This window comes from Onychostruthus taczanowskii, unplaced genomic scaffold (genome assembly GCF_017590055.1).
Source record: "Onychostruthus taczanowskii isolate IOZ18803 unplaced genomic scaffold, ASM1759005v1 scaffold3, whole genome shotgun sequence".
Classification (NCBI taxonomy): Eukaryota; Metazoa; Chordata; class Aves; order Passeriformes; family Passeridae; genus Onychostruthus; species Onychostruthus taczanowskii.
The window spans coordinates 668351-687147 of NW_024500349.1; the positions used below are offsets into that span (position 1 = coordinate 668351).

The 18797-nt window shown below is 35.8% G+C and overlaps 1 protein-coding gene across 1 annotated transcript in view; it reads left to right on the forward strand.

The window, feature by feature from the left end:
- COL28A1 (collagen type XXVIII alpha 1 chain) overlaps window positions 1-18797 on the forward strand; it is a 58224-nt gene that overhangs the window by 19818 nt on the left and 19609 nt on the right. The window contains exons 14-25 of the mRNA XM_041408585.1: window positions 41-109; window positions 979-1047; window positions 1781-1849; window positions 2375-2443; window positions 3777-3845; window positions 4800-4871; window positions 6756-6824; window positions 7385-7456; window positions 8062-8130; window positions 11092-11160; window positions 14990-15061; window positions 16551-16619. Coding sequence (XP_041264519.1) covers window positions 41-109; window positions 979-1047; window positions 1781-1849; window positions 2375-2443; window positions 3777-3845; window positions 4800-4871; window positions 6756-6824; window positions 7385-7456; window positions 8062-8130; window positions 11092-11160; window positions 14990-15061; window positions 16551-16619 — 837 coding nt within the window. The remainder of the gene's footprint in view (window positions 1-40; window positions 110-978; window positions 1048-1780; window positions 1850-2374; window positions 2444-3776; window positions 3846-4799; window positions 4872-6755; window positions 6825-7384; window positions 7457-8061; window positions 8131-11091; window positions 11161-14989; window positions 15062-16550; window positions 16620-18797) is intronic.

Here is an 18797-nt window from a genome sequence, read left to right on the forward strand (position 1 = left end):
TAATTGCTGGTATAGTTTGAATATATTTTTTTTCTTTCAGGGACCACCTGGCCCTCCTGGTTCACCAGGTGAAAAAGGTTCAACAGGACAGGGCATTCAAGGAGACAAGGTAGTTTTATGGAAATTACTTTCTAAGTGTCTAAGTTATTTAAGGCCACTGATAGTTCTTGGATTTCTGAACTGTGCTCCCAGAATATCCCACTGATTTCAGAAATTCTATCCAGGTAATTACAAAAAAAAGGTACAGTCCCCTCTACCAGTAGTAAGTTAATGATTCTCTTATTTATGTGTTTAATAAGTGAACTTCTCTTGATAGCATTAGTGAGATAAATTGTCTTCCAAGAAACTACTGAGCTATTTATGTTCTGTATTGGAAGAAGATATTCAACAAGTGCTTTCATTTTGCCTTACCATTTGGGAAACTGAAAGATGAGTTTTATGAGTCTCTGTGGACAGTTATCTCATTTAGGGCATTTGCTAGATTAATACATGTCAACTTTTTAAAAAATATGTGCAAACAATAAAACATTTATTAATAAATCATAACTGGGTTTCCCATCAAAATACATCCCTCTATTTTAGTGGCTTCAAGATTCTCTAGAGCCTTGAATTACTAAGCAAAGATTTTTCTTCCTTTTATGGAAAAGGCATCAGTCACAACCTTGCACTCAGTTCTGAACCGATCTCTCCAACTAGGGTGCATATTATCATGTTTCCAAAATGTTACTTCCTTCCTCCTAGTATTCAATTTTCTCCTTTTGAAGTCCTATGTTCAAAAACACGAATGCAGATGAAGTATGTTATGAATTGCAACCAATATATTTTCTCTAATTTGGTAATTCCATTGATTATTTTTCTAGTTTGTTTGTAAAGGAATACTTTTTTCCTCATTATACACATTGTGATGACCACTTTGTCTAAGATGGTGATCTTTATAAGTTCCTAAATACAAGTTTCAAAACTGTCATCAATTTCTAGGGTGAAAAAGGCTCTCCCGGTGTTCGTGGTCCTTCTGGACGAAAAGGTGAACAAGTCAAAGGTGACAAGGTGAGGCATAGAGTATATTTGTAATTGTATCTATAATGAATTATATTTATATATAAATATATTTTACCTGAATATGAGCAGCTGTGTTGCACTGTTCCATGCAGCTCCATCAATACAATTAGCTGAGCCTGTTAATGTTAACTTACAGCACTAAGGACTGTATTCTATGCAGCTGGGAATACGAGGGAAGAAATGTACTTTTTTTTCCTCCTAAAATAATTCCAGAAATATTCTAGTTAAAATATTTTAATTTTAAAATAAATATTAAATTGAAAAATCCTTGAGTCATCGAATCTAATGGGCCTGGAACAGGCAAAGAAACACGCTGATATTTTTAGGTTTTTGATATACTCTGCAGCTGCTGTATTTACATTTGTGAGTTTTTCTTCTGCGTGTTGTGCAAGAAACTGTCTATATTTCTGTGCAAGAAAATCTTTAAAATCAATCTCAGTATGTAAAGATGAGCTATGGATCCTTCTAATAATAAAATTACAGGTGTGATCATCTAATATTATAAACAAGGTAAAGTTTGTAGGGAAGAAGGGGCAGTATTTTTGTTAGATCAGTTTTCATAGGCAGAGATCCAGATATTCCAAGCACATTTAATTCAAATAGAAGCAGCAGACTTCAAGATAATACAGCTTGAGAACTGCTACTCTGTGTTTAGTTTAAATATGTTAATCAGATAGCACGGACTATTGCAATTTAGTTCTTGGGAATATCTTTTCTGTAGGGTGACCAAGGCCAGGTAGGACCACAGGGCCCACCAGGACCACCAGGAGCAGGTCTTCAAGGAAGCCAGGTAAGTCTATGTTTTGGACATGTAATGAGCATTTGCATAAAGTTTTCATTTTATATTTTAACAGAGCTCTAATTTTAATGTAAAGACATTAAAAATCTCATAGTGATTTTTCAATTTCAAAAGTATCAAACTAGTTTTTAAGCAAAGCTTGTGAACACAACTGATTTTGACTGATTTGAATGGTCTTAGAATCAAGCAAATGTAAATTTGGTTTAATCTGCATAATAATTTGCATAGGAGGTAAATCAGATAGCGTTGCTTTGGTGGTGATATATTATACATAAGAATTTTACAAGGCTAAGTACCTACCAATTCTGAATGTAAAGCTCTTTGAAACTTGAACACACCCTTTAGCAGTTGAATAAATGGAAACATCCCAAAAGATCTTCTGGGTTCTGTTAATTTTGGAAGGAAGATTTCTTATAAAGATAAGATAAAATTGTTATTAACTGAAAGATGGACATGTGGTGATTTTCAGATGCTGAAGAGTGTAATGCACTAAAACTCACTTGTTTTGCTTTATAGGGTGTACAGGGTCCCCCAGGAATCCCTGGGCCAAAAGGCTCTGAAGGTTATGGTTGGCCAGGACCAAAGGTAATGGTTCAGACATTGTTTTTTAAAAGCAGCACTGTCACAAAACAGTAAGTATCTTTTCCAGGCTTTTTAAAAATGCATTTGATGATAAGAAAATGTAACTTTATGGGAGATAATAAATCCTTTTGAATCTTAGAGGGAAAGACATCCATGTTATCAAGATCTTCCCCAAATGGAACATGTGGCTTCTGCCTGCTTAGCCTTTGTGAATATGAATTTCTGTTTCTAAAGGAACACATATTTTTAAGCAGAGGATCTTTCAGACATCTTTGTGTCCAATGAGTTTGGTGCCAAATATATGCTGTGTTCAAGTAAATAATTTTACCAAACAGTTTAGCTTTAGCTCAGTGATGATTTTGAGATTTCAGGCTAATCCCACCACACCTTCAGCCTGGCCTTCAGCCTTCTATGGTCATCGTGAGAAAGAACCAAAACCAAAGACAGAAGGACTGGGACAGAAAAAAGAGCTGAAGTGTACTTAACTGACCCTGCACTGCGAAAGGAGGGAAAGTAGGAAGAGAACACAAAAGTGAGGAAAACAATTACTGCTGTCAAAGCCCAGGCCTCTAGTGGTACAGTGTCAGGTGAACACTGTCAGATGAGGAAAGGGGAATTGCTGAAATATTACAAGACCAAGTGGAATGAACTGATGAACTGTAAATTAGAAGTGTGCTTAGTAATAAATAATATAATAATATATTATTTTAATATAGGTAATAAACCTTGATTTATGAAAGGAAGATAATAGTCACTGTAGAAAAAGCATGAGAAAACCAGTGATTCTCTTCTGGGTATAATTTTGGCATGTAAGCAGTAGTTAAAGCAGCAATATTTAATATTAATGTAGAGAAAAATAGGTACCTGTGAAACATGTTATGTGGTAGGCCAGTTCTCTTCAGGTGATAAAGCAAAATTGAAAAATGGAATTCCTATCTATTTAACAGGAAGAAAAAATTATGAGGCTAAAACTTTCTTTTAAGCAGGACCTCTGATTTTTCTTTATTTGGACTCATTTTTTATTTAGGGACCAAAGAGTTTTTGATATAGTCCTGTAAAGTAAAAAATAAAATGTATTGAAGCATAAGGAATAAAGTTGGAGTGATTCACTTCGACTTTGTGCCCACTGCAGGGTTAAATAAAATAGATGCAGTCCTGCAAGTTACAGGGGATTTTAAAAAACATAATTTCCCAGTTGAAAACTTGACCATTTAGGATCACAGAATTGTGGAATGCCATCAGATCCACCTCTATGTGTAAGCAGCTAATTAAATTGTGCAAGTAGTCAATGAAGCTAAACTGTTTCTCTATTAAACTAAAGACTTTTTGTTGCTAGGGTGAACCAGGTGAACGTGGACAAAAAGGAGAACCAGGACGTCCAGGAAATAGTACAACAGGGCTTAAAGTGAGCCTGCTTTTATTTTTAATTTTTCTTTATATGGTCTTTTAATTCTTCCACTGATTGCTGATAAACCGAGTAGATTTTTTGGTATAAATTAACTGTGGTCAAAATAAGAAGGAATTTTAGTGAGTGTCATAAAAGCATTGCCACTACCTTAACTGGAACAAAGTTTTCCCCTAATCTTTCCTAAACTAGTGAGGCCTTTCCAGTGCCTGTTAGAAAGGTTGCTAACTCTCTCCCCCTATTTTTTCTGATGAGAAAAAAAAAGACAGTCTGTGTGACAACAGCGTTGTCAGTTTTACTGCCTGTGTGTTGTAAGAGATGTAAAAAACTTAAAGCATTGGCTTTGAAGTTTTTGAAGACTGTTAACCATACCTTGAATGACTTAAGTGGGGCTTCCAAAATCAGGTAAGGTGGCACAGACATCTTGTTTTTAATTATTTTTTTCTTGGATCATGAAAGAAATGCTTGGCAGGACTGCTTCCTATGAATTTTTTCAACTCTGATAAATGTTAAAAGTAATGCCTTGGTCAGTTTGTACAAATGATGAGGGTTTAGTGTCCAGTCAATTACTGGACATTTTTGGTTGACCATACTTTAAGTCCCAGATGTTTGACTTAGCAAGTAAATTACATTCATATAACATTATTATTGTGCACAGAATAACAAACAGCATTCAGTCATGGTTTTATTCACTGAATAAATACAAATTTATTTAATACAGGTCGAAGATTTAAGAAGTAGGTGGGGAACTTGGAGAGAAATTTCTAATACTTACTTTATGGGTATTAAAAATTAGTGTCTCTATAGAGTATTTAACTTACTGGAAATAACAACCTTTATTTAAGGAAAAATATTGTTTATCCTTAATTAATATTTTCACAAACTGTTGGATCCATTTTACAGAATAAATTATTTTTTTAAATAGGCAGACGTAACAATTTTTTCTTCTTTAAGGGAGATTCAGGTTTACCAGGAACCCCAGGAGAGAAGGGGGTGAAGGGAGAGAAAGGATCGATAGGGAAAAAGGTAAGGAAATATATTTTACCACATGTAAAAGGTGTACAAAAAGGGTGATGAAGGAAAAACAGATTATTTGCAGGTTTGCAGTGGAGCTCACGTTGAGGAAAGCATATGCCAATACTTTTGCCAGGGATGAGGGACTGGGTGAGATGTGTCCAACAAACTCTGCTAACAGTGGTTACCACCTGAATGAGCAACTGAGCTGCAGGCAAGCAGCCCTGGCTTTTGTGGGCAGTTGGCTACTGTTATGTGTCACAATCTTCTTGGAGAGCAGATAGCTCATGTCTTTAGCCTGTTCCTCGTGGCCTGTTCAGGTCTTTCCTGACACTGAGAAGTAATGCTGCATCAGTGGGACTTAAGGCATCTCACAGGGTGCTGAGCTGTGGCTGCAGCTGTCAGCTGTGGTGCAGGAATCCGCGCAAACAGCTGAACCCAGGGCTGTTTGTTGTCAAGGGAAACGCTGAGGATCTAGGAGAAACTCCACCACATTTGGAAAAAGAAGCATGTATTCAAAATGGTGGACAGTAATTTAGAGGGGTGCAAAGCAGAGTGCCCAAAATAGTAAATTTACAGCAAATTAAATGAAAGCTTTTAATTGTACTCTTTCCAAAATGAATGAACTGTGAGTAAGCAAAAGTCAGTGCTTTGTATTTTTAACTGCTGCTGAGAATCCAGGTGCCTCCAGACAGCTACTGTGCAGCTCTTACAAGAGGGTAGCAGCTGGCTGATATGCAGAATTGATAAACTAAACATAATTTGGAGTAAGCAAATCAGCGTTTTTGACTGCGGACTTTAAATCAGAAAATATTTGAATAGTAACAAATATCTATTTAGATGGCAACTTCACATTTTTGTCACCTAAAAGTAGAACTACCAGTCAGATGAGCTCCAGCCTGAAGCAGTAAGCCTTCCACTGTGGCAAGTAGCATTTCTGTTGCTACTTAATTATATTTTTAAAATTTCTATCATCCACTGCTCAAAAAGTAAGATTCAAGTGTATCAGAAGTGCATCAGCATTAGGAGTAAATGTTGGATTAAAGTTACAGATGGTCATGCTGGGTTTTTGGTTTTTTCTCTTGCATATTGCCTTTACTCTGATGATTAATTCTGTGCTGCCACTTTCCCTGTTGTAAGCCACTGAAGGTAAAAGTAGTAGTACTGAGCAGCTACCCTGGGTATTCAGGGCAGTGCACAGAACAGCTGGATGCCTGCAGTAAGCAGCATGGTGATATTACAGCAGTTGTTTGCAGGTGTGACAATGTCTCACTATAGTGGGATCCAGACTGATGCCTATCAACAACAGGCTCTGTAGTGTCACTTCCATCAACAATTCAAATCAGAAATGGATTTTAACCTCATTTTAATCTAGCTTTCACTCTCTGAATAACCTACAGGTGTCCTGTAGGTTACACTACTCTGGCTTGGATTATGCATAAATATTTTGTAGATAATGTTCCTTAACAGAATGTTTTGTGTGGGCTGTTTTTGAGTTATTTAATGTAATGTTCCTGGCAAATATTTTCAGCCTGGATTGACCACTGGCTATATATTGGTCTAAAATTACTTCTCAGAATTGGTCCATCAAGATATTTTTTATTAAGTTTGCAAGCATTTCTCTTCCTCTTATAAGTATATGAATGGAATCCTTCCTACAAAAGATTGATGCAGTTGCAAATGGCACTATTACAAATGTCTGTGAAAATAAGGAATATGAATGTAGGAGATTGCAAGGCTTTAAGAGACAGAATACTTTATTCTTTGTAGGAAAAAAAAAAAACCCAGATATTTACTGACATTTTGGGGGAAAGTATTTATGACAGCACTGTTTCTCATAACTCTATCACTAAAATTAACTACATGAAAGGTAATTAATCATTTATTCTCTGTTAGGGGGAAAAGGGAGATGAAGGTCCAAGAGGCCCAGAAGGACCCCCTGGCAAAGGACTTCCGGGTCAAAAGGTATGACTTGATGTGCATGCTGGGGAAATACTACAGACTTTTGTAAGAGTTTGGATTCTGGGCTACTTTTTCATTCATTGTATCATAAGTACCCACTCTATTTTAGTTGATGATTTAAAAGGATTGAAGAGAGAGAGCAATGTGTTGTGTAGCCTGAACAAGTGCAGCAAAATCAGACTCTAAACGCAGAGCCTAAAGTTAATAGGGTGGTAGAGATTTCCTAAAAATTCTGTAGAGAATTGTCATTATAGTTCAGAGTGACAGATTAGCTTAATGTGTTGATAGAGAGAAGCTAGGAGAAATTAGGAGAATAGTTAGATATCTTAATATGAAATTAAAAGTCTAGAAAGATGCATTAGTAGAGAGACAACTTTTATCTGCCATTTCATATAATTTAGGAAATTTGGGTCACATTCTAGGAATGAGCAGGATTTCAGTTGGAGTGGAACATCTAAATGTCTCTATGGATTAATAATTATTGTTGTGGTTTGGGCTATTCGTGTAGCTGCAGCTGTGAATGAATCTTTGCTGTGATTGAAAAAAAAGTTTGTTTTCTTCAGGGTGACCCTGGAGAAAAAGGATCCAAAGGAATGACTGGTCCTACAGGACTACAAGGCCAAGCTGGACCAAAAGTAAGCTTGTTCTTCCATGGTAACCCTTCTCTTTGTATTTTATTTAAAAATTTATGAAGCTTATGCAGTGTAAAAATTTCTCAAGCATCTGATGCTTAGAGACTTAACAAACGGAAAGGAGAAATATTTCTATCATCTATCCTAAATGACACAGTAGTCTCAAGAAGAAAAAGAATAGTGAAAGATATAATTACTTATAGTTATGCATGAGCACTGATAAGCTAGACTAAAGTTGTCCGGGTGATTCTAACCATGAGTATTTTCAAAATTTTTACTTTGAATCATTAACTTCCTGTTACAATATTTTGTAAGTATTGCTGTGAATGAACTATAAGGATATTGAAATAATATGTGCTCTTCTTATTCCATTGGATTGTAAGCCAGACAAAAAAATTAATTAAAATGAAGAAAAGTAAAATACAGTTATTTAACAGCCAATAGTTATTTAAAACATTAAACTTAGACCAGCTTTCATAAGAACAATATGTTGATTTAAATATTTTTTTACAGTATTACTTGTTTTCCTGGTGGATCTATACTGTAGATATTTTTAGTTCAGAAAGTCAAACTGTCTGTTTAAGTCTAATTATTCCATTTTATAACAGGGTGATCGTGGAGAGACAGGACCCCCTGGTGTACCTGGAGCATCTGTTTGGGGGCCTCCTGGACCAAAGGTGACTATGATACATATTTCCTAGAGACCAGTGATTGGAAATTTCTAGTGTGCATTTCTGTCAAAATTAAAATAATCTGTTTAAAGAACTTAAAATTCCTTGTGGTAAGAAGAAAAATACTGAATTTCAGAAATAAAGACTAAAAAGTATTAAAGATTAACAGACAGTGTTGGAGGTCAGGACCTTTGCTAGCATGCTGAACTTGGTATATAATTATTTCCTCCTGAAGCCATTTGTTTAAAAAAACCCAAAAACTTATTAGATTTCTGTTTTGGTTAGGTCCCTCCTGTGAAATTATTTAGTTTGAAGGGTTTTTTTTTTTCCAAATTCGCTATGATTTTACTTCTTAAAATATGGCATTAAACCCCTGCAAGAATAAGTTTATGTATAGTTCTAGGGTGTTATATGCTGATTTTTTTTGAGATGAGTGTTTGTATGTCATTTCCAAATGAACAGCTGGCCTGTATGTTCTACTTGAAATGAAATGTCATGTAAGAAGATAGCTAGGGCTACATCCATCTCATTTTCTCTATGGGAAAAATGTACTTGAAATAAGTGGGACTTATCCTGCTGAGTAAAATAGGTAGATTAAACAAAAACAAAAACAAAAACAAAAAAAAACAAAAAAAAAAAAAAAAAAAAACAAACCCAAAAAAAAAAAAAAAAAAAAAAAAACCCAAAAAAAAAAAAAAAAAAAAAAAAACCCAAAAAAAAAACAAAAAAAAAAGCTAACTTGGAAGGTTTTAAAAATATTTGAAACTTACTGATGTTTAAATAATAAAGTACTTCTGTTACTTAAATTATTCTTATAAAATTCAGTGATATTTAAATAATGGAGTACTCTTGTTACTTAAATTATTCTTGTTAAAATATGTTAGGTAATTTCAACTTTAGTTGTTACTTTTCACCTTTGCTGTTAGTTTTTAGAGTGAGGGAATCACTAATGCATATCGTATCATTCTGAAGCAATTTCACCCCCATTTTCCTTCTTCCTTAAAAATACATGTGCCCCCTCCCCCACAAGTACAGGAGGGTATGACAGTACAAGAGGGTATAAAGGAATATATACAATATATATGACATATACAGTCTGGCAATAGGACATCATAGAGGGATATATGTGTTTTGGACTTGCTTGTGCATGGAGGAGAAAGAAAAACAAAAATGCAAAATGGTCAGGGTATACCTAGAGTAAAAATGGAAACACATGGAGGAAAAAAAGTAGATTGTGAGGTGCCCATATCTCCTATATTGGTTTCAAACCATAATAACGTAACAAACTTTATGTGAGGAGAATACAGGTGACATGCTAAAAGGCACAACTTGTATGAGGGCAAGTTTTATTAAATCAAATAAATCTTCTTTGTGTTTTTCCAGTCACTGTGACATTTTTAAATAGATAAGTAAGGGAGTCAAGGTTGTTCATTAATAAATTCATGCTGAAAAATAATTTTGTTGAGTTCCTTGCCTTTTCCCCATAATTTTATATCTCTTCAGTACAGTTCATACAACTTTCATAGGAGATGGGTCATTATCCAAAATCCAATGAAGTCTGTAGGAGTCTTTCGAAATTCTTTACTAAATTTTAGAGCAGGACTTATATGGGCAGTAGCTGGTGGAAAACCCCCAAGTATTTGGGTAATTACAATATGCAAGTTCATTTTTAATAAGTATACAAAACTTTGTCTCTTCAGTTCCATCATGACTTCTTTGATTTAAACAAATATCTACTATGTTTTGGACAGTTGATCAATAATGTAACAGGCTACACAGGTCTGTTTTATCTTTCAGCTACGTAAAGTAGAATGATAATTACTAATTTTGTTCCTAAAACATCCTGGTGTCTGCAATTGAGAAGACAGACATGATAAATTTCTAATGCAGAGAATGTTTCTCAAAGCTTGGATTTATTTCTGTGAGTCTGAGGTCTTTTTGGGACATCTTTAAGTATGTGAGATGGTGATTAGTGATTGCTAGAGGTCGTAGCAGTGATTGCCTCCTGGGCAGCCATGGTTGTGTCCATTGGGAGTTTGTTTCTTTTAAGCTACACCCACATTTGAGGACAGTTTTATTTCCCTTAACAATCATTATGCTGTTACTAATATGGGGACAGTGACATTAGAAAGCTGTTTTTTCTAATATTTCTTTGTCATGGTTACAGCTGCTCAGTGGTTTTGAGAGAGCATTTAATTGCATTCCCTAGTGAATGTTTCCTGAAATACTGCATGTTCTTCTTACTCAGAAATTGCAAATGTTTTGTTACAAATTTAGATTTTCTTAGTAAGTTCCTTAATGCAAAGTGAAGCATCTCTTGCCAAAGTTTAAATACAAGAAGGAGGCAAATTTTGCTCCATGAAGGGTTAACATAAGGAATGTGGATTCTAAGCCTGATTGCTTTCCCGGAAAGCCACTGACAGATCTGCTACCAAAGAGCTGTGCTGTGTAATATTTGTGGAAAACTTGAGTTTCTCCCTGAGACTTCAGACAATGGAACTTGCAATTTTGAAGTGCTGTGCCATTGCGTCTATAGGCTTTCTAAACATACTCTGTCTCAGCACTTGTCTTTGAATTTCCTTGCTGTTCCCTATGTGCTCTGACAGAAACAAGGTTTCTGCCCAGCCTGCAGGGCAAAAGCAGGCAGGAGCCACAGGTGCATCTGGCCTCTCAAAGTGAATGATGACATTCAACCTTCATCTGAAAACTAAAGCCATCAAGTTATTTGTCAAGGTAGAATGAACCCTTTTACACAGCTGGGGAGAAGCAGAAGTATGAGAGAGGTCAGAATCAAGGTAGTGAAATCTTCCTCTAGAAATACTGGTTTCATGTTACCTAGCTCAAAAATTGTCACTGTAAGAACTGAACACTCGTTCTTTTCTGTAAAACTTTTGAAGTTAAAACTGAATATAGTTAATATAATTTTGAATTTGTAATATAATTTTGAATTTGTTTCTTTTTGGATAGGGGGATCCAGGATACAAGGGACTACCGGGAGATCCTGGAATTCCTGGAAATTCAATAATGGGACCAATGGTAGGAGCTTTTAGACATAAGATAGAAAGTAAATAAGCGTGAGACATATGCAAAACTTGAAAATATAGACACCACTTGAACCTTTTAAGTAAAGGAATTCACTAATTCTTCATCTTTTCCATCATTCCAGGTTATGTCTATTTTTAAAACAAACATATTATGTTTACAAAGAAGAAACACAACATTGTATAAATAACTAGTCCAGTGTATCTCACCCTGCAAACTTCCCATAGGAAGTCTTCATTAGGAATGCAGTTCTTCAAATTCACTTCTTCCCCTCTAACACACTTTATATCATATTGTACTTCTGTCACTTGTGATCTGGGCTGCAACTTTCTTTAAGATTTTCTGATAAGGCATTATTTCAAGGAAAACTACCATTCTTATGATCTCCTTCCCAGACTAAAATTGGGAACCTTCTTCAGAAACATCTTTTTTTTTTTTTTTCCTTTCTACTTTACCATGTCTGCACATAAAATATTCTGCTCAATTCCATCACTTCACTTTATGGAAATCTAGACAATAGACCCAAATTCAGAAATCAATTACTGTACGTCTACCTAACACAATATAGCTCAAAATAAAGCCACTTAATTCAATAGCTTTTGCATGATAATGTTTTAGGAATACCAGTAGTGGTATTTACTCCTGGCTTGACACAGTTCTACCACTACCTCTACCAGAGGATGCTGAATAGCACATTGAACCATTCAGAAACTTTTATTTCTGATTTTTTGAAAATTCTACATTTCCTTTGTCCATAATATAGAAATTACTTCACTCTATTATTCTTATAAAAAGGAGTGATGAACATGACTTAATTGTGCAGTCATATCCTTAATCAATTAGGTTTTGATTATAAGATAGCGGTTTTATTTTTTTTAATCACCATGGATGCAAGATTTATGTTTATATACATTTTTTTTGTTGTTTTGAAAGGGTGTAGAAGCAACTATTTTTATATTATTACTCTGGAAAACTGCTTTAGTGTGGAGGCCTTTGAGCCTATTAGGGAAACTTCTAGGATATTGCCCTGGAAGAATTTATCACTGCCTTCGAGAATGCCTCTCCTTAGGGTGAGTTGAAAGGGGCTTCTACCATGATGCTCTGCAGTATTATGCTAATCTGCCCTTTCCCCATAGGTCACTGCCTTTTGCCCTGCCCTTTGTACTATCCCTGTGCCCCCAAATGATTGGCTGTGACCCCATCCTTAACCCAGGACTCTGAACTGTTTGTTTGCCTTTTGCCCCTGGAATCCTTTGGCATGACTCTACAATGAACCTCACTGGAGCTCCATACAGAGACCCTTTCCATCTTTCTTTGCTGACCTCTCTGTGGTGTGAGTGTGGATTGAGTGACTGTACTTGCCTGCGTGGCTTTCCCAGAAGACGCTTTCGGGAAGGTAGCAGCACCCACCATCCATTTTACCACACTTCTACACTTTAGAACCTGCCCTGGAAAGGCTTGAAAAGCAGATGAATTCATTCAGCAGACTATCTGTGGCTTTGGGGCATTTGCTCCCTTACCAGTGCACTGACTTTGAGTGAGTCTTCCAGACACCACAAAACTGTGGAAAGCAGCAATCCCAGATTTGCTCCAAGGCCATATCTTCTGTGACTGTTTAAATAGCCCCAACAAAATAATCTGGACTGGAGAACTGTTTCTTATATAAAATTGGCTGCAGATTTGACCTAAGTAGATTTATAGTATTTATGGTTATGCTACTAATGGCAAACCCAGACACATGACAAAATCCCAATTCTCCCAGAAGAGAATGTGTTAATATGTATTTGGTATTTACAGCAGCCTGCTGGGATTAAATGATAACATCTGTTTGGCTGTTTTTTACTGTAGCAAGATTAGAAGTAAAAGCAGATATGAACCCATGATTTATGTTTTCCTTTCTTGTTAAATAAAAATGTTATTAAACATTTCTGAAACATTTCCCATTTTATCCACAGTTTAAGATCTATGGATATTAAGAATCAGGAAGAGAATTGACTTTCCATTATAAAGCTATTTATGATCTAGAAGCATGCTGGTTGTTTAAGTTTTTACAGAAGTGGATCAAAATTCATAAATTCTATAATTTGAAAATTAGGAGACATGAAGAGACATTTTTGAGTGCTGACACAGTTTAAATCTGGTGATCAGGGTCAGTTTAAAGTCTCCCAGTGAAACTGTGCCATTGTATTCAAGAATGGATGTGATTCATACAAATCACATCCATAGGTCATACAGGAGTGACCTATTACATAACATTTACTTAGGCATAAGGCATGCTTGGATTGCTATCCACATTTAATCTAAAGTAATTTCAGGGTTTCATCTTACCCAGAACATTGAGTGTACCTTGCCTTTCTTCATTTACCTACCTCTTAGCCTAAACCTGTGATGTATAACTTTAGGAGACCCAAAGCATCTCTTCCATTTTTCTGATAGGACTAAATTGGTTAATAAGAATACGCTATTAGTGTCTATGGTAGAGACATTCATGGGACAAGAGATTTTGGCCAAAAGTTTGTTTTAGTTGTGTATCCAACTAAAATGCAAGCTGGTTTGTTGTCCAGACATGGACTTTGTATTCAGACAGAGCAGGTGCTGAGGTCTGAGCTGCTAACTGGACTCTCTTCTTGATTTCTTGAAGTATTATATTATTATAGAAATTTACAGGTACAATGCACAGTGAAACAACAGTTTTCTGTCTCTTGTAGTTTCATTTTCCTTGTTATTTCCTTTTACTGGAGTAGACAGGGAAATATTAATATATTTGTATGTAATTATTCTTGAGGATATGTTATACCTATGTACATTAAACACTCAAGAAGTTGTTGACAGCACTCTACCACACATTTTCATAGAGTGTATTAACATTTCTTGGTTCTGGGGACAGAGTGAAGGGTGTGCAGTTCTTTCTGCACAGCCACAATATCCATGCCATGCTCGGGAGGGAAGTGCATGTGGGACCTACACGCATCCATGAGGATTTCCCATTGCTGGTGCTGTCACGTGAGCATCTACAGTACAGACCAACAACATACCCTCAGAGATGCTTCAAAGCAACATGTTTTCATTCTGGGTTCTGTGAACAGTCTATTTCAAGCTCAGCTAATTTTTTCATCAAATGTCAGGAAAACTCTCACTGGAGTGAGGAAAGAGGAAAAGTTTGCTGTTTGCTTCTTGTCTGGCCATGAAAGGAATCATTGATGTTTTGCAGATGGACAAACCTTTAGTGGGAGTCAGTGGAAGGGTCAACAGAAGGAGTGATTGTTTCTTGATAAGAGAACATTTTAGACTGCTCTTTTTCTTATAACTGTTATATTTCTTTCTTTTCCTACTTTCCCTTGTAGAATGAAGTTTTGCTTTACTGTATGAGAGAACCAATGTGATTACTTGGAAGCGCAAAATGTGCAAATATGACTTTAGGCTGGCATATCATGTTTCAGTATTCTAAATTCAGTTCTTATTGCTCAAACTTACCCCTAAACTGACAAAAGTTTGGTTTTGGAAATAAATTTATCTTTGTATGGGCTGAATACAAAGTCAGTGCTCTGGAAATTTCTCTTTGCAACAGCAAATCCAGAAATTAACAATTTCCTAATAATAATTCTTATTCTTCTAAAATCTTAATTAATTCAATTGAAACCATAATAAAAAAAAAAAAAGCATAGCAAGTCCTGAACCTTGTGAATGAATTTTAAGAGCTGGTAACTGCTCTTCTATATTTCCAAAAAGATTTTAGATAGCTTCCTTGCATGCTTGTTAATATTCTTTACACTGCGATAGTCCAGGTAGTGGCACAATTTCTGACTTCCTATTTTGTGTTTAGGGGAAGCAAGGACCACCTGGACCACCTGGACCCCAAGGAGCAAAAGCTGACAAAGGTGACAAAGGTGAAGCTGTAAGTAGAGTTTTAATTCTGTACTTTGTGTTCAAAACACCAAACCGACAAACAAAAAAAAACCCAAAAAATTACTGTGTGATAACACAATATTTAGTTGCTTAGATTTAGTTACCTGACTAAGTGCAGTTAATCATCCTTTAGCTGATTTAAATGTATCATGGCTATTTTTAAGCCTTTTACTAGATACAGTCCCAGTTGTACAAGCAGTTGGAACTGGATATAAATGATTCTCATTTCATTGTCATGAAAAGGATACCATGTAATTCCATTAAAATCTTTATGGCTGCTCATACGTGTTTAAATATAATCACTGTTTTGAGTTGGTTTTTTTTTGCTTCCCTTTTCTTTACTCTTCTCTGATCAAGGTTTCTAATACCGTATGCTTGACCAAATTTTGCAGTTCCAGTTCCTTGGATTTTCAGCTGGTTTTCATACTGGACAGTTAAATCCTCTAATTTGAAGATTTTTCACATCTTGCTTTTCTGATGGTTGGCTTCAGATGGAATTAATATCTGAGTGTTCTAGCTGGCACATTCCATTACAAGGACATATCATCCAAAATTTCAGTCACCCAAAACCACATAGACATGTTTGACCAGCCTCTCTCTTTTCCAGCAGAAAGTGGAAATACTCTTGCCGTCCCTCAACCACCAAATGTCAAACTTCCACTAGCACTATTTTCTTTATGTGTCTAATCCAGCTTTATTTCAAATTACAACCCTCCAAAGCACTCCCAAATGCACTGAGGTGGGACCTGAGTGCTTCTAAATTCCTATTGAGCTCAAATTTCCTATCATTCAAAATGATGCTGAGAAGGTCCTTTGGGATCTGAATTATTACATAAGGCATTCACCCAGCACTCCTGGTGTAATGCCATGTACCTGACATGTTTCATGTTGTGTAATATGCAAAGGTTCTGTTGTGCTGTCTCATGCTAACATCTTTCTCCTGCCATTCTGTGTCCCATGAGCTGGAAAGCCAGCTTAATAATGCACTGTCAGATATGGACAAGGTTTGTGTGGCTAAGTAAGCAGCAGCATGTGTCAAAGCCATCTGCCCTATAAATGCTGAAAGGGAGCCTGGAAATGCCTCCAGCAGTATGAAAGGCAGGTGAAGGGGCAGATGAATTGAGCAGGGAGTTCAGGAGAACAGGCTACCAAACACAAGTACACACAAATATGTTAGGGTTACCTAACCCCTACATTTAGATGGGTTATCTCTGGGATTTCAGTTGTCTAATGCTTGCAGCATATGAATCACAGAGCAATGTCTGCTTTTTAACTGTTTTCTCTGAGCTGAGAACAATGTTCTTAAGTCAAGAGTTGTACTTTTTTCCACCAATCCGAGTCTTTTTAGGTTTCCATCTGGAACTCAGGATGGCTGTTGCTCACTACACATCAGCAATGTGAAGAAATTCTCTTCTTTGTTGAAAAACATGAGGACCTTAAGAAAACTACTGACATGCTTTATTTCTCTGCTGTACCAGGGACCTCCAGGACCAGCAGGCCCTGAAGGACCAGAAGGACCAAAAGGCGTGGGAGATGCTGGACCAAAGGTATTTGTCCAATGGTAGACCAATGCACCTGACTTGTAAACAAGGCAGACATCTTCCAAAAAATGCATTGGATAAGAACAACAAATATATGACAAAATACTACATTCTCTTCTCCCACTTTTCATTTCTGTTAGAAGAAATGCTTGTTACAGACTTTTCTGATGTGACAGAAACTAGTTCTCACTTTATCCTCAGACTGGATACAAATCTGGAGGTTTTCCATACATCCAAAGCCCAGGATTCTTTTAGATGCTATTGGAAGTCAGGATCCAACACAAGCACAGTATTGCCTAATAATTATGCCCTTCCTTTCTCTGGCAGAAATATGAGGGATGAGGCCAAAAAATGAGTTAAGGGTTATATGGAACTACTGAGATATCTTTTAAGCTGGATTCCTAAGAGAAGAGTATAAACCTTTATCTAAAATAATTTATTTGTTTAGAGGCAAAACTCACAAAAAATCCCAAGCGAACAAAAAAACTGATAAAGGGATTTGAAGTACAACACTGAAACACTTCCAAGGTTTTCCATAAGACACAGAATAGCTAAAGTATTATGAAACTATAAGCAGTTACCTAAAAAGTCACATAGTAATTGTTATGTTATAAAAAGTTGAAAAACGAGACTTAAGACTAGAATCATACAACAAATTGCTTTAAAATATCCCATAGTGGTGTTATTAATGATTTCCTCATTGCATATGTGGAGAAGGAAGCAAAAGAAATATTGCCCAAACAAGTTTTTTTTGCCAAACAGAAGGAACTTTCAACTTCAGTTCTCTGAACAGGAGAATTTACATTTAAAATAAACTGCAATAACCTCTCAAAAACATCCACAATAAAGGAAAAATTGAAGGACATTCATTCCTAGAATGACTTGATTTTAGAATTACCACAGGATGGTCCCAATGCCATTGGGATCTGGGAAACCTGGCTTTATGTTTCTCTTTTGAATTATTGCCTATCAATACAAGGCATTTCACATCAAGTAATGCAAGAACTAAAAGTTATTTCAATTATGTTATTCAATAAAAATTTACAAAATATGTATATGGCTAAATTCATTATGTTTTTCTGTGTGAGACTCTATCTTTCCAAACAGAAATATCAGGCTTGCTATAATGTAGTCTCATAATATATGATTCTTGATACTACAGAAGAAAATTTCATTAAAATCCTAGAATCTTGTATGAAATTATCAAGGCAGGTATTGATAAAGATTTAACTTATGACTTCAGTATGTCTAGGGATATCATTACATTTCAATTGTTCCTTCCTTCCTAAATGCATAATTCTGGAAAGTAGTGATTCCTAATGAAAAGGAATTGGAAAGTCACATTATCAAAAAAGATGATCTCCCACTATGATGCCATGGCTGAAGGATTATGAAGTCCAGAAGTGTGTATCACAACTTCAGTGGGAATAGAGGGGAGTAATAGAAATAAATTTTTGTTAAATCCAAAATGGAAATAAATAATTTCCTTTTTTTAAGTGAAAGGAAACCACTAGAATAATTGCAGTGAAATTTCTCACAACTGGAAATTTTAGAATCAGTGTTTGTGTCTGTGTTTCTGAAAAGTATCACAAATATACAGCTATGCAGAAATATACTTAGAAAAAGCATGGTGCCTGTTTTATATCAGAGATTCAAAAGTGAGTCATAAGTCCATTCTATTCTTACAACCATGATTTCATGTAATTGCTGGGGCAAGAAACTCTTCAGCTGTGTAATTATCAGAAAAGTTCCAACCTAGATCATGAGTGATGGAAGTACAATATGGAATCATTAAATGCTTTGGGGATGAAGGGGTAAAAGATGTAAAGTAAAAGTAAATATGCCAACTTTTTGCAGTGGTGAACATGGCATCTAGTCTTTTTTATCAGAGTTATTTTTAAATCACTGTAAATCTTGTGATAAAATAGCGTATATATTTAATTAAATCATAGGTTTGCTGTAATATGACCTTAGGCTGAGACAGCGAGATCCAGATTAGATATTAGAAAAAGTTTTTCACTGGTAGGGTGGTCAAGTACTGGAATAGCCTGGGGAGGTGATGGAGTCACCATTCCCAGAGGTGTTTAAGAGGTGTCTGGATCTGGCAGTGGGTGATGTTGTTCAGTGGTTTAGGGGTTACTGTGGTACTGCCAGGCTGACATTCAGACTTGATGAACTTGGCTC